General features: G+C 37.6%; 1 protein-coding gene across 1 annotated transcript in view; it reads left to right on the top strand.

Moving 5' to 3' along the window:
- The window catches only part of LOC116416734, a 185,108-nt gene extending 165,030 nt beyond the window's left edge, over positions 1 to 20,078 (top strand). Inside the window, exon 5 of the mRNA XM_031925996.1 lies at positions 19,874 to 20,078. Within this exon, the coding sequence (XP_031781856.1) occupies positions 19,874 to 20,007 (134 nt within the window). The 3' untranslated portion in view covers positions 20,008 to 20,078. The remainder of the gene's footprint in view (positions 1 to 19,873) is intronic.
- Positions 20,079 to 22,908: the final 2,830 nt, after the last annotated feature.

Genomic DNA, 22,908 nt, shown 5'->3' with positions numbered 1-22,908 from the left:
TAACTAAAAGTAGAACGGAAGTCGGGGTTAGGGTAAAAATTTTGAAAAATAAAAATTATAAAGGGTGAAGATTAGAAATCCAAAATTTATAAACTGAGATTTTAAAATAAAAAAATTTATAAACCAAAAACGTTGAATTGAAATATTGCGAAAGGTGATTTGTAGTTAAAATATTGCAGAAGCGATATTTTTAGGAATTTCAAAATTTAGGTTTTCAAAATTGTACCTTTCCAATATTCTGGGACTTAAAATTTTACCTTTCGTTATTATTCAATTCGTAATTTTTGCCTTTCAAACCTTAATTTTTGCCACCCGCGATTTATAAATTGTAATGATATTTAATTATTTGACGTGTTATAATTAAATATACTATTATATATCAGATATACACCCGGTGATAGTTAATTCTTATGGAACGTTTTTAAAATGCTCCAATCAGATTGCCGGATTGATAAATTCTAACCTATCAAGAACACGATTTCAAAAACTTCCCACGAGAATTAATTACCGCCAAGTATAAATAAATATAATCAATACAGTCGAAATTCTATAAAAGTATATATGGCTACTAATACACAGGACCAGATTTAAAATTATAGAAAAAAATGGTGTAACGGGGTGAGACTTGACGTAAGAGGAGAAAATCACAAAAGAAGACGCCGGGACCGAGAATCGATCCGGCGCTCCCGAGAACTCTAGGCGCGCATGCTACCGCTTGAGCCAACGCCGCCCTATTTCGTCACTCTCTATCCTGCCTCGATTATCGGCGTGGCGAGAGACGTTGTTTCTCGTTACAACCCCCCCCCCCCCCCCCCGCTAGAGTCGGATTATCGTCCCGATTTCGACTCTACCAATCCATCGCAGGATCGCCGGTAAATGCAGGAACTCTTCTTCGCCGACTAGCTCTTCGACGATGTCTCCAACCTCGTACATCTCCGCACCTTTCGTACTCGTCTTCTTGACCGCATGTTGTAATTCGCAGTGCCCTAGGCTGCCGCCGCTGCAGCTGTTCTGCTCGATCCCTCTTCCCACCTGGGAGAGTCAGTTTTGTAGGTAGGGATTTCTTCCTCGTCTCCTCCGCCTTCGTGGAACTCCTGGAGAACCGTGGAAACCTTCCTTATCCACGCCTGTGGGAAATTCAGTTGGGCGCCATGTAACGGGGTGAGACTTGACGTAAGAGGAGAAAATCACAAAAGGAGACGCCGGGACCGAGAATTGATCCGGCGCTCCCGAGATCTCTAGGCGCGCGTGCTACCGCTTGAGCCAACGCCGCCCTATTACGTCACTCTCTATCCTGCCTCGATTACCGGCGCGCCGCGGCGTAGCGAGGGACGTTGTTTCTCGTTACAATGGAAATGAATTTTAAATCTTACAAAATGTTTTCAAACTCTTTTCAACGCTCCGCGTGCGTTCGAGCACATTTTCTGCATCCTGTATCGAAAAATAACGTTTGATACACATGCAAAAAGTTGATTCTACACGAGTGAGAGGTTTGTCGGCCAAGCGAAGCAAGTTAACTATTTTAACAATCCTTGTTAAAAAATCTGAAGTGAGACATTTTGAAATTCTATAAACAGATAAAATTTAGTTACCAATAATCAAAAGATACTTTATTGGTTGTGAAATCATTATGATATTCTAACCTAAAATTTGTATGTCTTATATTTTAAAATCGAAATTTTTTTGTTATTTTCTATTATAAAAAACTTTATAAGAGTATTTTAGAAATAAACCTAATAGAGCAATATACCTAATAGTAGAGATCTCATTTGAGATTTATCAATAAGACAACTAATGAAAATGTTGAAATATTGAAAATTCACATCATATATTATACATTATATTAAACATAAACACTTTTTCTCCGGTTCTCCGGTTCTCCAGTTCTCCCGTCTTTCAGGGTCACACTATCTATATTTCTTAATTTATTAGAATTAGAGTGACCTATTTATAATTCGCATCTCATTTGAACCTCTTTTACAGTGCGTTTACTCATCTAACAACATCGACTTCAGGGTAACAATTTAAGATTCGTCTCACCGATCGCCGAAGCGAACCGCGCCCCTCCACTGAAACCCATAAAGTCGACAAAGTAACAAAAAGTTTGTAGCACAAAAAGTTCAAATGTAAAACGGTATGAAACTATCACGACTCTTCTCGGTCCGTAGCATATGAGATTTTAATTTTGAGAAGAGCAATGATCATTTACTGATCTGTGTCTGAATTTTGACAGCAGATCACAAATGAAAATTTGATTTTATATTGATGTATTTTTATAATATAAGAGAGGTCCGGGATACCAGGTAGTGGAAAGTCATTTCAATAATAATAGTATGTTATTTCTTTTCAATAACAAAATATATTCAATCAATATTCTTTTTAGATAGAATATTGCCTAATTGCTAATATTCTTTATAACAGAAATTTTTGTATGTTCGCTTTGATTATACAATATATTTGTAAGGCAATACGCTTAACTTTTGCGTTATTGGCTTTGGATCACGATTTTTCTAAGTATACAAGTGATTTGAAATTATTTTAAGTTCTCGACTGATACGCGTTAGTTGGGTTATCAGTTTTGACTCGACAAATTTATAAACCGTGAGGAGCCTCTGGAATAGTTCCAACGGTCAAGTAGGACCATGCCTGCAGAGTGGGGAGCCCGAGCAGCTGGCTAGACACCTTATCTACTACCGCAGACGCCAACTCGCATGCTACGGCACTGAAGGCTCGCACTCTCTCTCTAGTAGCGCGCGCGTCCCCACAGCGACGTGCTGAGTACGCGTGTAAATGTAAATGCGTTCGCGCGTATCATGTGGTCTCTCTCTAGCATCGCGTCTCTCAAGCTCGCTAGCGGTACGAGTGCTCCAGCGCGCGCAGTTCGACTCCATTCCTCTAAGCAGCAGCATCACTCTACACAATTCTAATGCGAAGACGCCACGTGTGCGAGTAATCCAGAGGAAGCCATTGTCCATGTATGCTTGCAGAACCGCTAGCAGCCCTGCAGGACATTTTACGTTGTACAATTTATTTCAATTAAATTTTTACTAATAGTGTGCATCCGGGGATATTCAATACGAACTTATCCGGGGAGTTTTCATCCAGTCCTTGATAAAACTCTGCACTTAATATTAACATACTAATTCTGCCTTCGACGGCTTGAAAAAAGACAGCCGTGCGCTGTCCGGCTGGGACGACTACGTCGACCCCCAGTCGGTTTTGCCATGAACGCAAACGTAATCTAGTTTTCTTACTAACTACGGCATATACCTCGTGCGTATCACAGAGTAATAACCACGAGATCAACGCATTCATTCATCTTTTTTTCAATCTATGTTTAACAAATTTCCTATAGCATTCACGTAATTAAATTATATATTTATAACACCGTTTCATATTACAATATTTTCGTTTCCTAGTTACAATAGACGTTAGCTTGTTTGGTCTAGAAGACCTGTTTGAAAGTCAGGCTCCTGCCTGTGTCATAGGCAAGGTCAAACAAGCCAATTTTTTAATTCTTAAAATTCATATTTGAAGTATAATATTCAAATTTCACGCGCAATCCATCAATCCTGTTAAATTCGTTCAATCGCAAATCAACATAACATAATTATTGTTCTTCTCTCATGCATGTTATCGTACTACTGTTTATCGTACATTTAACCTCATTTCATATATTAATAATTGTTATAGCTATCCACTTAGACACATAATTCAACTTAGCTTCAATCAACAATCAAATAGTTTTCCTGTGCTACAATAAAGTTGCCGCTTGACATATTTTCTCTTATTTAGACGTAAATAATAAATACAACTACGGTTATTACTTCTGCTGTATCGTCGAGTATATTGCTGATATTGACATATTGATTTGTATTGCTTTGGTTTCGATACTGATTCTCTTACTTGCGTGAGAATAATAATAAACGATTAAAGGCTTCATGCCACACATTTATAATAAACATAAATATCTTGTGTATTGTATTCTACCTAATCCTGCTACGACCGCTCAGTACCTTATGGACCATTATTGTGTATTTATTTATTTTATAAAAAGACACTCTTACAGTAAATTCTAGCTTGCTGTTACTTTTCGTCAATATTATTTTAGTGCTAAGGCAAACTATTGAATAAACTCGCATGGTAAGGTCATTAAAAACTGACCGAATAGAAGGTCAGGGTAAAATCAAGGTCAAATCTTCTTCATTAGAGAATCGTGCTCGTAATATTGTGCTTAATCGTATACACATTATAAGTTATTCGTCTGCGGGCACCTTTAGTAGGTAGTACATCGCAGTTGTCATACACATTCCTATAGTCACTGGCAGTGACCTCGCTCAAGCGGTTAGCTTGGTTTTGTCCGACACATTTATTCTCGCTCGCTTTCAACACAACGTATATCTCGTTATCTACTGTGTTCTAAAAGGAAAAGGAGTTGGATAAAAACAAGAAGGGTACTGGAACTATTCCCAAGAGAGGCCGAGGGTCAAACATTACTACTCGAAGTTCAACGCGTGGAACGCGACAGTTTCCCGGTTTATCGCAACCTCTCGACACAAACTCCTCGATCTTAAGCAATAGTGAAGACGGCGTAGAGACACGTGCCGACCTTTTCAGGGATAATGACGCGTTTCCACCGTTAACAATGGCCAGCACGGCCACGCTTAATGTTGACTCGAACAACAAAATTCGACAAACTGAAACGATCCAACAAAATTCACAAGACGTTATTTGTCACAACGTTGTGCTGATCTTACAAACGCGCAAAATGCCACTGGCTGGCTTGTGGCGCTGTTGTTGTACTCCTGCTTTGAGCTCAACTGTCAGCTATGGCGCGTAGCTTTGTATTTGGAGTAGGGGAGCCTAATTGTAATTGTATAATCTAACATTTTGTTCCACGAAAATTAGTTTTAAATATAATTTATAATTATTATGCGGAGCCTGTACGGGGTATTACAAGTATACATCTAAACTTAACTTGACAGTACAAAGCATAAACTGCACAGCTTTAAGGTCTAAACTGACTTGTTTGTTAATGCTCAGTTCGCTATATTTGAACAATCACGAATATCATCCTTCGAAAAAAAAAAGTAAATTAGAAAAATATCGAAATTGTACTTTTAAAATATTTTCATGTTTTACCGACCTTTTCGCTTTAAAGATCAAAAACAGACTGAGCTATAAAAGCACTGTCCTGGCTATTTATATACAAAGTTGCGCATGCGTAGACTGCATATACAAACATCGGGGAAATATGGAAATCGGTGGCGTCTAAAGTGACTTGTTAGATAATGCTCAGTCCGAAATAGTTAAACAATCACGGATATCATCCTTCCAAAGGAAAAGTAAATTAGAAAAATATTTAAATAATTTTTTGAAATATTTTCATGTTTTCCCGACCTCTCCGCTTAATTTAATTTTCTTTTCTTAAAACATTAATTTTAAATTTATGCTATTGTTTTATTAAATTTAAAAATATAGATTAATTATATAATTGAAAATTCAAATCCTAAAAAATTTATTTTAAATGTACTTATTTACAATCTACATGTTCTACAAAAAAAAGTTCCATTGAAATACAACCGAGCCAGCGTTAGTGAGCGAGGTGATTATCGCTAGTTTAGATATTATAATAAAAAAATTAACTTTTACATAAAAAGAAAATGTTTACCAATAAACAAAATGAAACGGGCATAGCAAGTTATGTAGTAATTATCTTGAGACTTGTTACATGCTTCATTACGATTAAATATAATAAACTTGACTTTGTTTGATTAATCTCACTTCTTTTCTATCTGTAATTTCGTTGCGGGATATATCAAACTCGCCTAACCTTTTACTTTTTCAAATGTTAATTTTTTTAGAGGTTTCAATCCTTTTTAGTAAATTGTTTTGAGTATTTTATATTTAACCTCGCAGAAATAAAATATAAGCACCTTTAACACCTCTCGACCACAGCTTTTTTGTAACATTTTTATCACTAACATGAAATCACTGATTGTTCTGATATCCACCATCTTTGAATTATTTCTACACCTAGACACAAAAAACCACGGAGCGCGCCACCTAGACCTCGTCATCGGTCACCCTGTACACCTAGAAACCGTACTTGAATGATTTTTATACTAAGACACCGAAAACAACCTGAACCTAGTCATCAGCTACCCTGGCAAGCTAGTTACTGTTACTGCTCCGGAACGCGAGTATGCACCGCCTATTAATTCTAAATAGTAAGGATAGATAAATTAATATCAAACAATATAAATTTCTTTAGATAAACCATAATTTATAATTGAATAGATGTTCTAAACAAACATTACAATAAATAATATACTTTGAATAATGTATTATTTATGTTTATTATAATATCTAAATATGTATATCTAAATATATATGTTTATCAAGTGGCGCGGTAGCGCCACGAAGGCGATTTTGAAAAGCAGACGAAGCTGCGGCACCCGGGACACTATTAACTTCTATATTGGTGTTAGGATTTTTCATTATACAAAAAAAAAATACTTATCATTACTGTTGGTAAGGTTTTTTGGCTTATTAAAATGTTTTCTGAACTTAACTATAATTACCAACAAAAATATTTGTGAAAAGGCTGCTTATTTTCATAATATGTGAGTGTATAATCCACAAATGCTGAAATTACGTTTTTCTTCTTCAGCCCGAAATGTGTTAGGACCGTTAAGTTAACCGCAAGAAGTGTTAGGACCGTGAAGTTGGCAATGGTTAGACCACGCGCCTTGAGATCTCGGGGACATGGGGTCGAATCCTTCTCGTCGCTTTACTTTTGTGCAAATTAGTTTCCGAAAACCCCGTCACAAAATATACAATATTTATGTTATCCACATCTGTCGGTATGACTTTTTCAAAATGATGACTACAATTATTAGTTATTTTATCAGCTTAAATTATTATTTTATTATCTATATTATTTTTTGATTGATTTTTAGCAGTTACTTTTTCTTCGTGTTGGCTTTAAAAAGTTAATTAATAATTGCTATATATAATACCTCAAGTTCCTCAATTTTATCAAAATATAATTGAAATTTCGGCAAGTATTACAAAAAAAAATTTATTTTTATAATCTTTTGATATTGGAAAAAATGATAAAGTATCATACATTTAGATCAAATGTTCTCGAATTTGACGAATATTAAATTGAACATTGCTGGGAAAATATTAAATACAATAGCGACTGCGAATGCTGTAGTAAAAACATCGCAATCATAATAATTTGATAATAGTCTGATACTGTACTTGTTCAAAAGATATGCGTAAATTATCTTTATTCGGAAACAGCCGGTCAATAAAAATGTTATGTTCATCATCTATAAATTTTTTGTTAATACTATCAGAAATTCGTATTACATTGTCTTTGTACTACAAACAAATCCAGTGTTTGGTTGTACTTGAACCAGAAAAAAGTATTTGAATATATTCTTTGTGTCTATCAATAGCTCGAATATTAGATAATCTCTGAAAATTAAGTAGATTACATAACAAAAATCAATTATAATTATAATTATTTCTAATTCCTAAAATAAGTCCATCTACAGCATAATAAATGTATCATAAATTGTCGTACAACAGCAAATAATTTATTTCTATTTTTATTTTCATCAGGTATTTTTGCACTAATTAATTGGCTTAAGTGATTTGCAACATACATTTTTTTACCTCTTTTTCAAAAAATGTCACATTGACAGTGACGTATTTACATAAAAAGCTATAAAATTTTAATACATAACAAAATCACGTCAATATTCTCGCCAGTGATAAATAACTACATGCATAGATAACTTGCTAACTCCATTATAATGATACATCATATTTTTCGATTCGTTTACTAAAATTTTAGCGTCTTTATTTTCATTATATTCAGTGATTGAATAATCGTTTTAACTTGGCGTCAAAAATTTAGAAAAATTAAAATTCAAAAAAAATTTTATTCTAAATTTAGAATTTAAAATTAATTTTTCTAACTGTTATAGTTTTTTTAATAATTTTAAAATTTTAGCTTGTATTATAAATCAATGCGTAATTTTCGTAATTCAAATCTTTATCATCTAAAATTTTTACTATTACCTATTTAACTATTTTTAATATTTTATTATTAGGAATTGACATTAGGAAAAAAGATCTTAACAAAACTTGAATTTTACAACTATTGCAATATATATTTTTGACGAGCGACGTTAGGAGTGAGGTGAATCGCTCTAATTTAATATTATTAAGTATTTAATAATAACATTGCATAATTAACTTTTACAACTACTACCAGGACCGTACGTGAACCAAACATAATTTATTATCTATGTTGTTAATTGTGTCTTTTATGATCGATTCATTTATTTATTTCCGATCAACAGTTAAAGAATTAATTAATGTTTTATGGATACATTGTCAATATCAGTTTCAATAAATTTATTATCAACATAAATTTATGATATATAATCGTGTTTTTTTTTGCAGACATTTAATATCATATTTTGTAAATGTTGAAATTATTTAATTTCGTACCATAAATGAAAAAACATTTTTCTTATTTTTAATGCCTTTTTCTTGAACTTTTTCAAATTTTGGACCCGTAAAATTAATTGCATATTTATTATATAATTCTGCCGCATTAAGTGGATTTTAATAAGATTAAGATATTTGCTTATAATTTACAAATAAATTTTTGAAATTTATATAAAGCAGTATCGGACAAACATTCATCCCATTCTCTATTATTACCAATAATACTTCTTGTCACATACGCTTCTTTGTATGTATTGTAAACGATTTCGTCTAGAGTGATATTAGCGGGCCTGTTGGGGGTGGAGTTGGTGCTGGGAGCCGGAGTGAGATCGGCAGAGCGCCGAACTGAGACCCGCTTAATCCTTCCTGCTCAAGGCAGGGAAAGGGAGTCGTGCACGTGAGATTGTGCTCGGGGTTGGTGTACGCCGCTGTCCAGGGGGCGGTGTCGTCGGGCAGAGAGGTGGAGCGCATGTCCGTCGTGGCACTAGCGGGACCAGCACAGTGGCTTGTGCTTGCTCTCTGCGGAGCAGAGCAGGTGTGATAGGCCTACCTCCAGGTGGGCAGAGCGGATGGGTGAAGCAGGCAGGGCAGGCAGGCAAGAGGACCTCTCTAAGTCGACTCTTGGAGTGAGTCTCGACAAGAGAGGGCCGCCCAACCCGGTGAAGGCTACACCACCCAGTTATGATGAAGGGGTGAGGGAAGAAGACCCCGAAGGACCTTCGGAAAAAGTGCTTCGTGAGCAGAGCCAAGGTATCCCGTGTAAAATGAAGAGCACTCGGCGTGGAGCGGAGAGCACTCGGTGTGGAGCGGAGAGCGCTCGGTGTGGAGCGGAGAGCTCTCGGTGTAGAGCGAGAAGAGAGCGATTCGTCGTTCTTCTCGTAGACGATGATGGTGAACCCGAAGAGTCCGCTAGAGGAGGCGATGCTGTGTCTGCTGCTCCGGAGAGTGATGTTGGGCTGATCGTTAGGTCGTCCTGGCAGTTGCTTCCTGGAGAGGAGTCGTCTCGGTAGGGACGTCGTCTGGCCAACGTTCTTCAGCAGCTCTTCCTGGTCGATTGCTCGGTGAGTGACGAGAGCGCTCAGAAGCCTTGTCTAAAGGCGTTGAAACGTGTTTATGGAGGAAGAGGGGGGGGGGAGGCGAGAAATAATTTACACGAAGTAATTATATCTTTAACACAAATCAGATTTATTGTGTCTCGAATGAGTTGTGCAAGAAGCCTTGGCTCCGTGCTCCCACTCAGACGCAGTCTGATGAGGGGTGTGGGATGCCTCGGCCTGGATCCGGCCCGCGATATTTTTTTCGGATTTACAAATTACGTTATACTTATTATAGATTTAAACAACTTTATTTTTCCATTACATTTTTTTTTTGTTTTTTATCGAACACGGAATAATATGGAATTTTTTTAATGAGATTTATTTCATCATGTACATTGTAAATAAGTGCATTTAAAATAAATTTCATAAGAATTGAATTTTCAATTGTATAAAAGTTGATAATATTGTAAATTTTGTGTTATAAGATTCTGCAAGGAAACAGATATATTTTAACGATTGTAAAATGAATCATTTAATTACATTTTTTTTAATCTATATTTTTCAATTTAATTAAACATTAGCATGAATTTAAAATTAATGTTTTAAGAAAAGAAAATACAATAGTGTTAAATACCAGGCAGATTGATTAGACAAAAAAAGTAATGCATTTTTTTAATTGAATCATTCAAGATGTTATAAACTTTGTATATCTACATTGTATAAGTTATTTGAATATATATTTATATAAATATACGCACTGTAAAAAAGGTTCAAATGAGATGCGAATTACAAAGAGGTCACTCTAATACTAATAAAATTAAGAAATATAGATAGTGTGACCTAGAAGGACCGGAGAACCAGAGAACCGGAGAAAAAATATTCATGCTTAATATAATGTATAATTTTTATTATCCGTATTTCTTTGACCTTACCTGTAGTAATGACCTGGAAGAAAAATGTTTTTACGAGGGTAGTAATTAGCTGAGAGAAAATTTATTTTTGTCCCGTGTTGCATATAGTATTTAATTCCATTTTCGACGAAAAGGCCACTATTCGAGCATTAAAAGCGGGGTCGAAAATTTTTTAAATTTTCGAAATTGAGAAATCTTTTTTACATAAATGGAATTATGCTTCTTTTGTTACGCATTTTAGGCACAAAAAGTAGCCATTTTGGTCGAGTGTGGAATAAGAGGATAAATCATATTAAGATGCTTACTGAGAATATTTTTTGTGGTTTGCCTAATGTTGGATATATACAAATATCACGATCTACAGATGGTGCACCGCCATTACCAGATACTCTTTGAAGGTTAATTTTGCATCTTCCTTCATCCTTTTTCTTTGCTACTACCACCACTGCAATGTTATCTGCAAATCCTATAACTATTGCCCCTTTGGGTAGTGTTAAGCTTAAAACTCCATCGTACATAATTTTACACATTTGTGTGTTATTTACTGACACTTGTGGGACGCCTTCGGTGACTTTTTAGGTTTCTATGCCATGTTTCGTATCGTATAGTAGGATTCTGTTCTTCAGGTAGTCTGACATAATTCTTCCTATATGCACAGGTACTTTCTTTTTTGTAGCGCCTTTTGTATCATACTCTAGTTAGCCGAGTTAAACGCATTTTTGACGTACAGTATAATGATAGCACAGTACTTCTTGAATCCTCATTTCCATCTTTTTCTTTTTATCGTTGATTGTGCAGTTCCGATCACTAAGCTGACGGCATCTAGGGAAGAGCTCTTCTTTCTAAAGCCATATTGGTGATAGGCTAGTCCACTTGATTTTTCTATGGGCTGGTCCATCCTTGCACAGATTATGCGTTAAAGAATCTTGCCCAAAGTGTCTAGCATACATAGTGGTCTGTACGATGCAGCTTCTCCGAGTGGCTTATCTCCTTTTGGTAGCTACATGAGACGTTGTTTTTGCTTCCTCCTAGAGGAAGCTTTGTAATAGTGAAATTCTAAGTTACGTCAAAACTTCTAGAAAATACTTTTTGATGTGTCAGAAGTTCAAATCAAGTGTTTTCAGAAAATGTCTGTATAGAGATGTGTGTGTGTGTGTGTATGTATGTGTGGAGGTGTGTGTGTATACCGTAATATTTCTGGAAGTACTTTGACACGCAATAAAATTTTGACACGCATATCTATTTTTTATTCAGAATTCGGGAAAAACAGTTATTTTTTATTTTCTCAATTATTTTTTGATTTTTGATAAACACTATTTTGCGTTTTTTGTAATCATCTCATTTTTGCAAACAATTAAGCTAAAATGCATTTCAAAGAGAATAAAGTTAACAGCTTTTCCTTGTTTGATCCTCGGGATCGACCGCTTTGTTCTGCAGATAAAATGAAAAATGTGTTTTTTTTTAATTCATATTTCTGAAACCAAACATTACGAAAAAAATTATGTCGATAGGTCACGTGCCAAACTATATCCCATTAAAATTTCAAGTGACTTGACTACTTATTTTTTCAGTAAAAAGTCGAAAACGGATAAAATGAGTGCTATCCTCATATTCTTTTTTTTTTGCTACTCTTAATGTTGCTTCGTAGGCTAGGTATGCATAACTACCCACAGCATGGTCACTTTATTCTACTTCATCTCCTGCTCGGCAGAGAATACAACTTGGCCAAGTTATTGTTGCCGGCTTATTGTTGCAGCTTCTTGCTGCATGCCCCGATGTACTGTATTTAAAGCTGCATTGTCTTCGGTCTTGCGTGTTCGTACACATTTTAGCAATACGTCTAAAGCCCATATTTATATCATCTGAGTGGTAGTCTGTCTTGTCTTATCTCTCTTATTCTGCAGTTTACTCAACCTAACTTGATCGTTGCCCCATGACATTGCTTGTTGGGGGCCATCCAGGCTGCCAGCTAGATGACAGCAGTCTGCGTATCTTTGTAGGTTTTTCTCCGTAGGTACCTCCGTAGTAAACTCCCTTTGCAATGCATCTAAGATATCGTGCCCATAAGTGAGCATATCAAGGTCCTTTATTTTAAAGATCAACTCATACTGGAGTACCTTTTTTATGCCCTAATCCTAGAGTATCTCTCTGACCGCATCTTGAAACTCATTTGTCTTTGCTTCTGTGAAGCACCGAAGTTCAAGTAGTAGGTTTCCTGTCGCCGTCTTGTGTATTTTGTTAGCGCTATCTCAAAGCGCCTCCAGTTTATTGTCTGCTTTCATCTTTCTAAGTATGCCAGTGTATGTGTTTTCTCCTGCTGCTTGTACGACTAACGCGTCTGGGTAGATTTTTCCGGTTGCTTTTTTTCTTTTATAGTCTTTTAGACACCTTACTCTATCGCTTTTATTTCCATATTTTATGACATTTTCTTTCATTTTTGGTTTTCTCGTGGCTATCTCCTGCCACGGCATTTCCCCTTTTTCTATTAGCTCCTGCGTCGAGGATTTAGATGTGCTTGCCCCAAAGGCTTTATTATTATTTTTCTTCGTTCTTTTCTTGTTACACTCTGGTTGCCTTTCCAGTTCACTTGGAGACATTTCCTTTTGTTTGTTTAGCGTCATTCTTGATTTAAATAATGTCATTCTTTCCGACAGCTTTGCCGGGATTGAGGTTTCTACCGTCTGCATCGCTTTGTCTTTCTTATTAATAAGCTGCAGCCTAGGTAGAGTTTCCACTTAAATAAGCATTAGGCTCTCCCTACTCTTGTTTAGTGCACTCGTTTATCTTCTTGTCGTTTGACCAGCTTTATAATCGTTGCTATGTCGTTTTTGACAGGCTTATGGATGTTCATCGCAACAAACACTACCGTATTCACCGAGTCAAGCATTTCTCCTGTCTTTTCCCGAGTATTCTTACTATTCTTCTCTGCCGTCTGGATTTTTTTCCAGGCTTCGAGTATTTCTTTCCTTGCGCTCGAAGTAGTCGCATCCATGACGACAGTGCTAGCGTTTTCCAAACTGATGTTGCCGTCTATTTTCTGGGTGGGAAACCCAGTCTCATTGACACTTTTTGAAGTAACCGAAGTCCCCTAGTTTTTTGTTGAAGATGTACGTATCGTCTTAATTTTTTTATTAATTTTTGTTTCTCTCCTTCTCCATCTACTTTTTACTCATCTTTCTCTCCAAATCCTAGCCTCGCAGGTGTGAGTTTTAGCCTTGTTTTGCAGCGCAAGTCGTTTTCAAAAAGCATCTAGGGGAGGGTTGTGAGGCTCCCCTTTTGTCGAAGACCGGGCCCTGTCCGGGCGCCACCTAACACAGCTATAGTCATCAGGATTTTCTCCGGCTGATAGGCTAGCCAGAGTAGGTAGGCTAAACTGCCTCGGGCCCCTGTACTTACCGGCAGCCTAAAAATGTCAGAAACTAGTTTATCTTACATCCACCCTCCTCAGCAGTCGAATTAAAGTCGTACTTCGTCAACTGGCGAGCGTCTGCTTAGCCTTACTCTAAAGATCTAGCCTTGTTTAATGTGGTGGGTTTCAACGGGTCTTTGTTAGGCTTCTGGTCCGCGAAAAATATTTTATTTCTCTCCATCCTCTCCGAGCAGCACTATGTACGTACATATACTATATACCTACATCAAGCACTCTTCTGCCCGCCACCTGAGATAGCCTCATAAGGGGGTACAGTCTCCCTCTTGTGGGTGTGTTTTTGTTTCTCTCTCGTAGGAAAAGATATTAGGGAAAATCTTAGGAAGACCATAGCATAACCTTGTTTATAGAATCGTCAAAACAGCCTCATTCCTAATGTCAACCGTGTGTCAGATTCCATTAGGAAACCCATCCTCCTTTCGACCAGGTAAAAAAACACCCAGCCATAAAATAAAACGCCCTCTTTGCCTTCATCAACCGTAGTTAACGGTGCCTAGCTCCATCTTCTATGCCCCTGAACCCCGCGGTACCACCGTCAAGCAATAATTTGCGGGGGGGGGGGGGAGGGGGGATGCGAAAGGCTTTTGCTTACTTCCGGTTGATGTGGTCGTAATCACTATAGTCATCCTTCATATACTACGTCGCACACACACACGTAAATACTCAGCCTCTTCGTCTTCTTCTGTCTTCTTCGTCTTTTCCTACTTTCTTAAGAATGTCTGCTGCATAGATGCTTACTGCAAACTATCCATCTTCTGAAGTCAGCATGGCCGTCATAATTAACTCAGGAGTTACTCTGGTCTGAAGATAACTCTCGAGTTCTTCTCGCTCCTGAAGATATCGTGAGCACTTGCAAAAGACGTGCTCAATATCTTCTGTTGTATCCGAACATATTAGGCAGTTCAAACGGTCGTCTAGTTTGAACCGATGCAGGTACGCCTAGAAACATTCGTGGACGGTCAAAAACTGCGCGAGGTAGTAGTTAACTTCCCCACGTCTTTTTCCAATCCAGTCTTCTATTCTAGGTATAAGGCGATGAGTCCATCGCCCCTTGCCACTAGCGCCCCATCTTGTTTGCCATTCAGCTATCGTCTTCTTTTTTGCGGCATCCTAGATCTCTTTCTGGGTTCGTATAGCATAATCGATGTGGTTATACTGGCTATGAGTAACCTTGGCTTCTGAGTTGGCCCTCCTACAGTCAACATCAATCGTGATAAAGCAGCGCCAACTTTTGCTGCTTTATCACTGACTACTTCCAGATGCTGTTTAAAACTTAGTCTTGCATCAATGGTGATGCCCAGGTATTTGATGGTCGGTTGGGAAACGATCTTATGTCCATCCACCGACAGTGTGATTTCCTCCATCTTCTTCCTACTGGAAATGAGAATAAATTCCGTTTTGTGACTGGCTAGTTCCAGACCCCTCGCTGTTAGCCATTCGTGTATTATACGGGTTGACTCTTTAGCTATGTCTGTCACCTCTTCTTTATGTTTCGCTACTACCACTACTGCTATGTCGTCAGCGAATCCCACGACTGTTGCTCCTTCAGGTAATTGTAGCTTTAGTACCCCGTCGTACATGATTTTTCAAGTCTGTGGGCCAAATACTGATCCTTGGGGGACGCCTCCTGTAACTTTATAGGTATTGGTACCGTCCTCAGTGTAATATAATAAGATTCTGGCCTTCAAGTAGTCGGACATAATCCTTCTTATATATAAGCCCACATCCTGCTTCCGGAGTGCCTCGTGTATCTTACTCCATCTGAATTGAATTGAATGCATTTTTTCGTCCAATGTAACTATAGCGCAATACTTCTTTATTTCTCCCTTCCATCTTTTCCTCTCTATCGCTGTTCGTGCAGTGTCAATCACTAGACTAACTGCGTCCAGGTTTGACGTTTCTTTCTGAAGACATATTGGTGTTATGCTTATCCACCTTTTCCTTCTATAAAATGATCCATTCTGACGCAGATAATGCGTTCAAGGATCTTGACTGGGGTATCCGGCATGCAGAGCAGTCTGTATGATGAAGACTCCTGAGGTGGTTTCTTTTCTTTTGGCAGAAGCACTAGTCGCTGTTTCTTCTAGTTTGTGGGGAATGTTTTCTCTTCTAGACATATATTGTACAAGTCTTCAATGACCTCTGAATGAGCGTAAATGGCATGCTTTAATACAATATTTGGAATGCCATCCGCCCCTGGTTTCTCTACTATTTCCTTGCCTACACTAGTTTTATAGTATTTTTTCCTTGCCCGTTGTTCTCGTCTTCTGGTCCAGTGGCACTCGCTACGTGCACTCGCAATTTCCTTGTTCCACCAGTATACTGGTGGTGGTCTACTGTATACCACTCTCCGAGGCATAGCAGCGTCATATGTTCGGGTGATGTTTATTGTCACCTGCTTCGCCTTGCTGTTCACCGTTCCAGACAGTTGCATTTCTTCTAGTGCTAACAGAAACATCTCTTTATCATAATTCTTCGTTTTCCTAGTAAAGACAGCCACGAGATAGCCTCTTGCAAGTCAGTCTGAATTGCATACAGAAAAACCCAAAACGTGGAGATGCGAGCCCGCGAGAAAAACCTGGCGGGAGAAAATCAAAACCTGTTGGCTGCCGTCACGCAGGACTTCTATCTCGCTCTCGCTCACTGCCTACAGGCTTACGCGCGCCATTCTCGTTCGTTAGGCGGCGGCGTATGTGCTGCGTGATTCTACTCGTGAATTGTTGTATCTAATGCTCGGGAAATTCAAACTCTTGCGTTCCTTACAATAGACAGCCATACGCTCGTAGATAATTCAGAGTTTTGCAACTCTAAATTACAGAACCAGGGCCCTTGATTCGAGTGTACAATTGTTAAATTTCGAGCGTGATACGCAGAAGTTTATGTTCCCGCCACTCTGCGGAATACTGCAATGACGATCCAGCTGCTTCGGACTCTAGCGTTGGCAGGCTCCACCAGGGCTCCGCCATCTGCGCACAACGTCTCATGATGCGCGTGCCGTTACTTGAGCGCCCTGTCCAGTCGTTGGCTTCTGTTTTGTCGCGCCAACCTGGTCCATCGTCTTCTATCGCACCTCCTTGACCTCTGACGGAGCTAGCGACGGCCGTTGTACTTTAATCCTTTCTCGAGCAACTTTCCTCAACGACTCCGGCGTCGTTTTTCTAAAAAAAAAAAACAGACGTTATTAGCTACATACACTCAAACTCATTCACGCGACCTTGGGACACTCTGCCCTGGCTTCTCCCGAACATTGTCACATGGTGAAATTTTACCACGTTACAATTTCTATAGTTTTAACTGATTTTTCACAAAATCCCCCATATTTTTTGCTTATAACTACGATAAGAGCCCAGGGTGATGACGTGGACGCATAGCGGTGATCGTATTATTTGAGAGTATGTTCTACGTAGCGTGACTTTTTTTCATCATTGTGAAGGTGTTCACATAAAATCAGCGTGCTTGAGACCACGATGAATAATGCTGATACCGTAATTTTAATAGAACGGAAAATCAAGCACTATGATTCATAGTGAACCGGTCTCTCCGTGTTGCTGTGGTCTCGTGTTTAACTTTTCATAGGAAATCGCAACTGACAGAAAAAGAGAGAAGGATTCTGTCGTACAGATTAAGAGCCGGATGAGAAGAGAGAAAGAGAGAGCCACACTGCTGCTGCGCTAACACGCCTCAGCACTGCACACCCACTCAGTGAGCCGGGTTTACCGCCTGCTGCTACCGCAGGAGAGGCGAAGGAGGAGAAGTCTAACGCTGGGAGGGATAACCGAGCCAAGCCTCTTGTCGCGCGCGGAAGAAACCCTGCGTTAATACCTTTTTAGGCCGATGAGGCTGTTGAGCACCGGGTATACTTCTTAGTGAAAGCAATGTCAAACTAAACAATGTATTGTTAATTCTATCGAGTTTCTCCTTAATTATAAAAGTAAACAGAATGGATGTTGTTATAGACCTAATAAATGATGTGATAATAAAAAGTAATAGTATGAGAGGAAGTAGGAAAAAGCAGAGTAGAACCAGGTAGCAATTTTGTGCTTTGTCGGGTAGTCGATATTAAAGCCGGGTAATAGATGGAAAATTCAGGCCGTGAAACTGCTTACGAGAGTATTGTGCGGGAGTGTATGTACAAACTTTTAGCCGCCATACAAAGTTAGATATTAGTAGCGTTGTTTTTATAATAAACCTTAAGTTCAGAGATAAGTGCTGACTACAAATTATTTACAAATTCCTGTCTTTTGGTGACAAATCTTCTCCGTGTAGGGAGTCTCACAGCCGAGCGTAGAATACGACCTGGCGCCCGTATAGAAAATTCGGTCGTATCGATTGTGAGGATATAAACGTAGGTTTGCTTTACTTAATAAATAATCACCACGTTACAAGCTGTAGCTCCGAGAACGGTAAGATGAGTGGGTGGTTCGGGAGAATTAAAACACGTGGATAGCCTGATGGGACTTTATATTCTAGTTAACTTTTACAATTCTATTCCGAGATCCGCAAACATTATTGAGATAGCCCATGAACATAGGCAACCATAACAAATAGATATCCGTACATGAAAGATACTCCGTGTGACTCGCACGCGCCTCAAGTCTCAAGGAACAACCAGTTAATACACTTGATCTAACTCTTCGTTACACACTCACTCTTACTCTTCGTCGAACTCGAATTCCGCAAACGCCAGAACGACCTATTAAAGATTGTCTGACTACCTTACACCTCGTGCGTCCAGGTGCCGGCGCTAAGTATTATCCTACGCTTTTTACTGAATCCTTTACTCTACGATTGATTTACTACGCTATGAGATAACGACTACAAAAAAAGAGATAGCCCTTTCTTCGGGACGGAACACATGATAGAGAGAAGAAAACGACTCGCTGATCTTAAAATCCTCTCGAAAGCGACATTGAGCTGAAGCACCAAAGCGAAGCTAAAGTATAGGGAACACGTCTGTGCAGGAGCAGTCGGGGCAGGCGAGTGCCGATTCAAGCGCTCGCGGCTCGCGGCCGCCACTCTGTTGCCGCGTCGCGCAGTCGCGCATGCGTACAGATATCCCCGCGGACACACTGTCGGAGAAAATAGCCGCGAAATTCAAATTCTCACAACATACAGGCAACCCTTTACCCGCAGACAACCAAGATAGCTCTTGGCCGTGGAACCCGTAGCGACTCCCAATGACACGTTGTCAGGGCTCTTGACTTGGGTGGCATCTGTCACTACGAACGCGAGACGCTGTAGTTTTTGCTTTTGACGTTCGCGTGGGCGAGCTGCTATCACGCGGGTCCTGCTGCATCAGACACTCACGTAAGCAGACCCCACGAAGGGCTCCGCTACCTGCATCGGCAGTCTTACGGTGCGCGGGGCCGACTTAAACGCCGCCTCCTCGCGTCTCTCACTTGCAAGTCGGTGGCGTGCGTTGTCCTATTTGTCCGTTGCAGCCACTGCTCCTCTCTTGCCGTTTATTCGGGAAAAATAAACGACGCAATTAATAACATGCACTTTCTCTCATTCATACAGCCTTGAGAAAATCTACCCCGACCACGCCGAACGTCGTTGTTAAATGACGAAATTTTGCCGTGTTACAATTTTTACTAGTAATTCTATAACTTTACCATAAGAAGTTCATCTTAAAGTGGCCTCATCATTGCAGTACTTTGTCATGTCTGTAACTCTTATCTTTAGAGAGGAATTTATTTGCGTCCTTATTCAATAAAGTACTTAAAAAAATTTTGTAAACTTTCTTTAGTCATGATTGCGTAATCCAATGTATATGATTTTTATAAGAAATAAGCTAAATAATTATAAAAAATAAATTTCTAAAAAATCATCCATCAATTATCATACACATAACAATTTTTCAACTATTATAAAATGATAAAAACAATATTCAATTATTTAAAAAAAATATGAACAAAATAATTTTTTCTTATCAGGTCAGTATTTTAATAAATTTTGTTTTTCAGGTTTATCAGATGCAGCAAGAGGATCTGGATCAAAAAACATGAATAATATAGATTGTATATCAAAGTTTCTACAAAATTTTAATTTTTTTAATATATTTATCATGTCACTTGTAACTTTCATTTTGAAACGGTGAAAATTTATTGTAATAACATATTTATCATAGATAAGATTTATAATAATAAAAATATACTTTCATATTTGTAATTTTTTCAAGATATAACAATAATAATAATTTCAGTATAATCAAGTTTTCATATTATATCTGATAATTTAAATTTAAAATCAAGGATTAAATAATGGCTACGAGCAAGTTTCAACACTGTTTATTTTGCCGACGTTTCAAAGGAATTGATTCTTTCTCATCAGGGCATATAAAAAATATAAATGTACACTAGTCACAATTCTTAGATTGACAGAATTTAAACTTATAATAACCAACATGTCAAACCAATAAAAAACACACGAGAGAACTTCATTGTCACATAAAAGTTACAAGTATACTTGTCCAGGGAAGTACCAAAATTTATACAGTCGAACGTTAAGCGGATGTCGTGCCTAGAGCTTCGCAAATCCGCTACGCGGTATTTTGTATTTCTTAACTTTTAGAAAAACAAAAAGTCCGATCGTAATTTCCTTCGGTAGAACGATTCATTAAACTTAATACTATGGCGCTACAGACTCGGTTTCTCATTGCAAGCTTTATTTAAAAAGTTTTATGTAAAATAAGATTTCAAGGTGGGCGCTGTAATCGTGTGAGTACGCGTAAACATCTGTTCGTATTTCCTAGATTTTAGACAAAAACTAAACGTCTGATCGAAATTTACCTTGGTAAAATGATTTATTATACCTAACACTAGAGCGCTACAAGCTTGGTTTTTGATTAAAAGCTTTATTTAAAAAGTTATATGTAATAGAAAAACAGTGTTCTTAGCGACGACATCCCCTTAAAAATTAAAGTTGATTAAAGGGTTTAGCTGGAACTATTATAAACCGTTAAATTCTAGACTTACGATAAGACTGTCGATCAGAGATATTTATTGTTGCTCGCATAGATGTTATGCTGCGATTATAGTCCCCCGCGTGGTTGGGCACCAACTTCTTGGTTCTCACGCTCTTCTGATTCCTTCTAGCCTTCTGCGACTCTGCAATTTGATGAATTAAATAGAGAAATGTTTTTTTTTCATAAACGCGATATATTTTTTTTATTGTGTCTATTGAATTTTTGTATGTATTTCTGAGGTAATTGATGTAATTCATTCTATTGGTTGTGTTATCATGATAGTGTATGTGCAGCATTTCTGAAAATGTTTTAATTATGAAAAGAAGACTTATCTGCGAGTAATATAGCTTTATCTACTAAGTTGTAGACAATGGTTACTTTTTGTCAAAAAGGGTGATGCAAGTGAACATTTATATACCTGCCTGAGGCTGTGTCATTCCTGTGCCAATTGGTCAGGGGGAAACTAAAAAATTAATGCAGTTATCAGACTCCACCTCATATATAAATTACAAATGACTACGGTAGTTATTAAAAGTATTTATTGCCTCTAGTATCTTATATTTTTAATGATTAAAAACAGTCGTCTACATATCTAAAATATCTAAGAATGTCGTTATTCAAAGCGTTTAAATGATTATTCTCCAATTTCTCAAAGACTAAGTTAGCAAGCCGAGGGCTCGTACAAAAGTCCATTGGAGCCCCTAAAATTTGTTTATAAAATTCGCCATTGAATTGTAAGAAAGTAGAGTCTAATAAAACAGCAATTCCCTGTAAAAATTCAGATTTTGATATGCATAAAAAACCTTTAAGATATTTCCACTTGTCAGCTATAGGGCTTCCATATTCAGGTGTTTAGAAATATAGCTAAACAGGGATACAACATTAAATGCGGCCAATGAGTATTCAGAAGTAATCAGTGTTATCAAGGTTATTTTTTAATTCGATGCTATTTTTCAAGCTCGTTTTCGGTTTAGGTACATGTCTATTGAGAAGTATGCAAATGTTCTATTCAAATCGGTATGTGAGACTATTCATTGCAGAGACTATTATGGGTATGGGATTATTGACTTTATGAGTTTTTATTAGAGCATAATATCCTCTAGGAACCATTGTATTATCCAATTGATTATTTACGTTCTTGAAAGCTATATTACACTCGAAAACACCCATATTTTCCTAGAAGTCAATAAGTTTGATTATTTTGTTCTTTAAACCATTAATCGGGTTATTTTTTCACTTTATGTAATACTCGACGTTATTCAATGCATCTTCTACTTTATTATTGTATACATCTCATGCGTTTTGAGATCATTATAATACAATTTCAAGGCGTAGTAAATTATTCTTAGAGTAGATGCATCCATGAATTTGGAAATTTTACTGAAAATAAAAATGAGTTATCTAGTCTTATTTATGAGATATTGAATATGTTTATCCCATCTCATATTAGAATCAAATATTAGGCCTAGGTATTTCGTTTCATTTACTCTCTTTAGTATTTCGTGATTTATTTTAAATTCAATTTTCTTTGGCACGCTATCGCAATAGTTTCCAAAAGTGATATATACTGTTTTTGAATATTTAATGTTAGTTTATTAAGCCTGAGCCATGTCGAGATATCTTCAAGGTATTTGTTAATTTTTACTTCAACTTCAGACCAGGTTTTTCCATTAGCTATCACTGCCGTGTCATCTGCATAAGATATTATAGAATTTTCTGGCATATTCATCAGTAAGTGATTTACGTAAAGTATGAAAAGCAATGGGCCAAGTATCGTCCCTTGTGGGACACCAGTATTTACGTTTTCGAAATCACTTGTATGTGAACCTATTTTTACTTTTTGTTTCATATTGTTTAAGTAACTCATAATAAGTTGATGGTCCTTACCTCTCATACCGTATGCGTAAAGCTTGTCTAATAGTATTTTATGATTTATAGTGTCAAATGCCTTTGCCAGGTCTAGGAATGCTTTCGGTGTACTCTGATCTAGGTTTTCGTATATTGTTTTAGAGATCATGTTCAAAGCATCTTTGG

The sequence above is a fragment of the Nasonia vitripennis genome (genome assembly GCF_009193385.2).
Source record: "Nasonia vitripennis strain AsymCx chromosome 3 unlocalized genomic scaffold, Nvit_psr_1.1 chr3_random0007, whole genome shotgun sequence".
NCBI classification, from domain to species: domain Eukaryota; kingdom Metazoa; phylum Arthropoda; class Insecta; order Hymenoptera; family Pteromalidae; genus Nasonia; species Nasonia vitripennis.
Note: the sequence above shows the minus strand (reverse complement) of the source record. Positions and strands in the feature narration are given on the sequence as shown.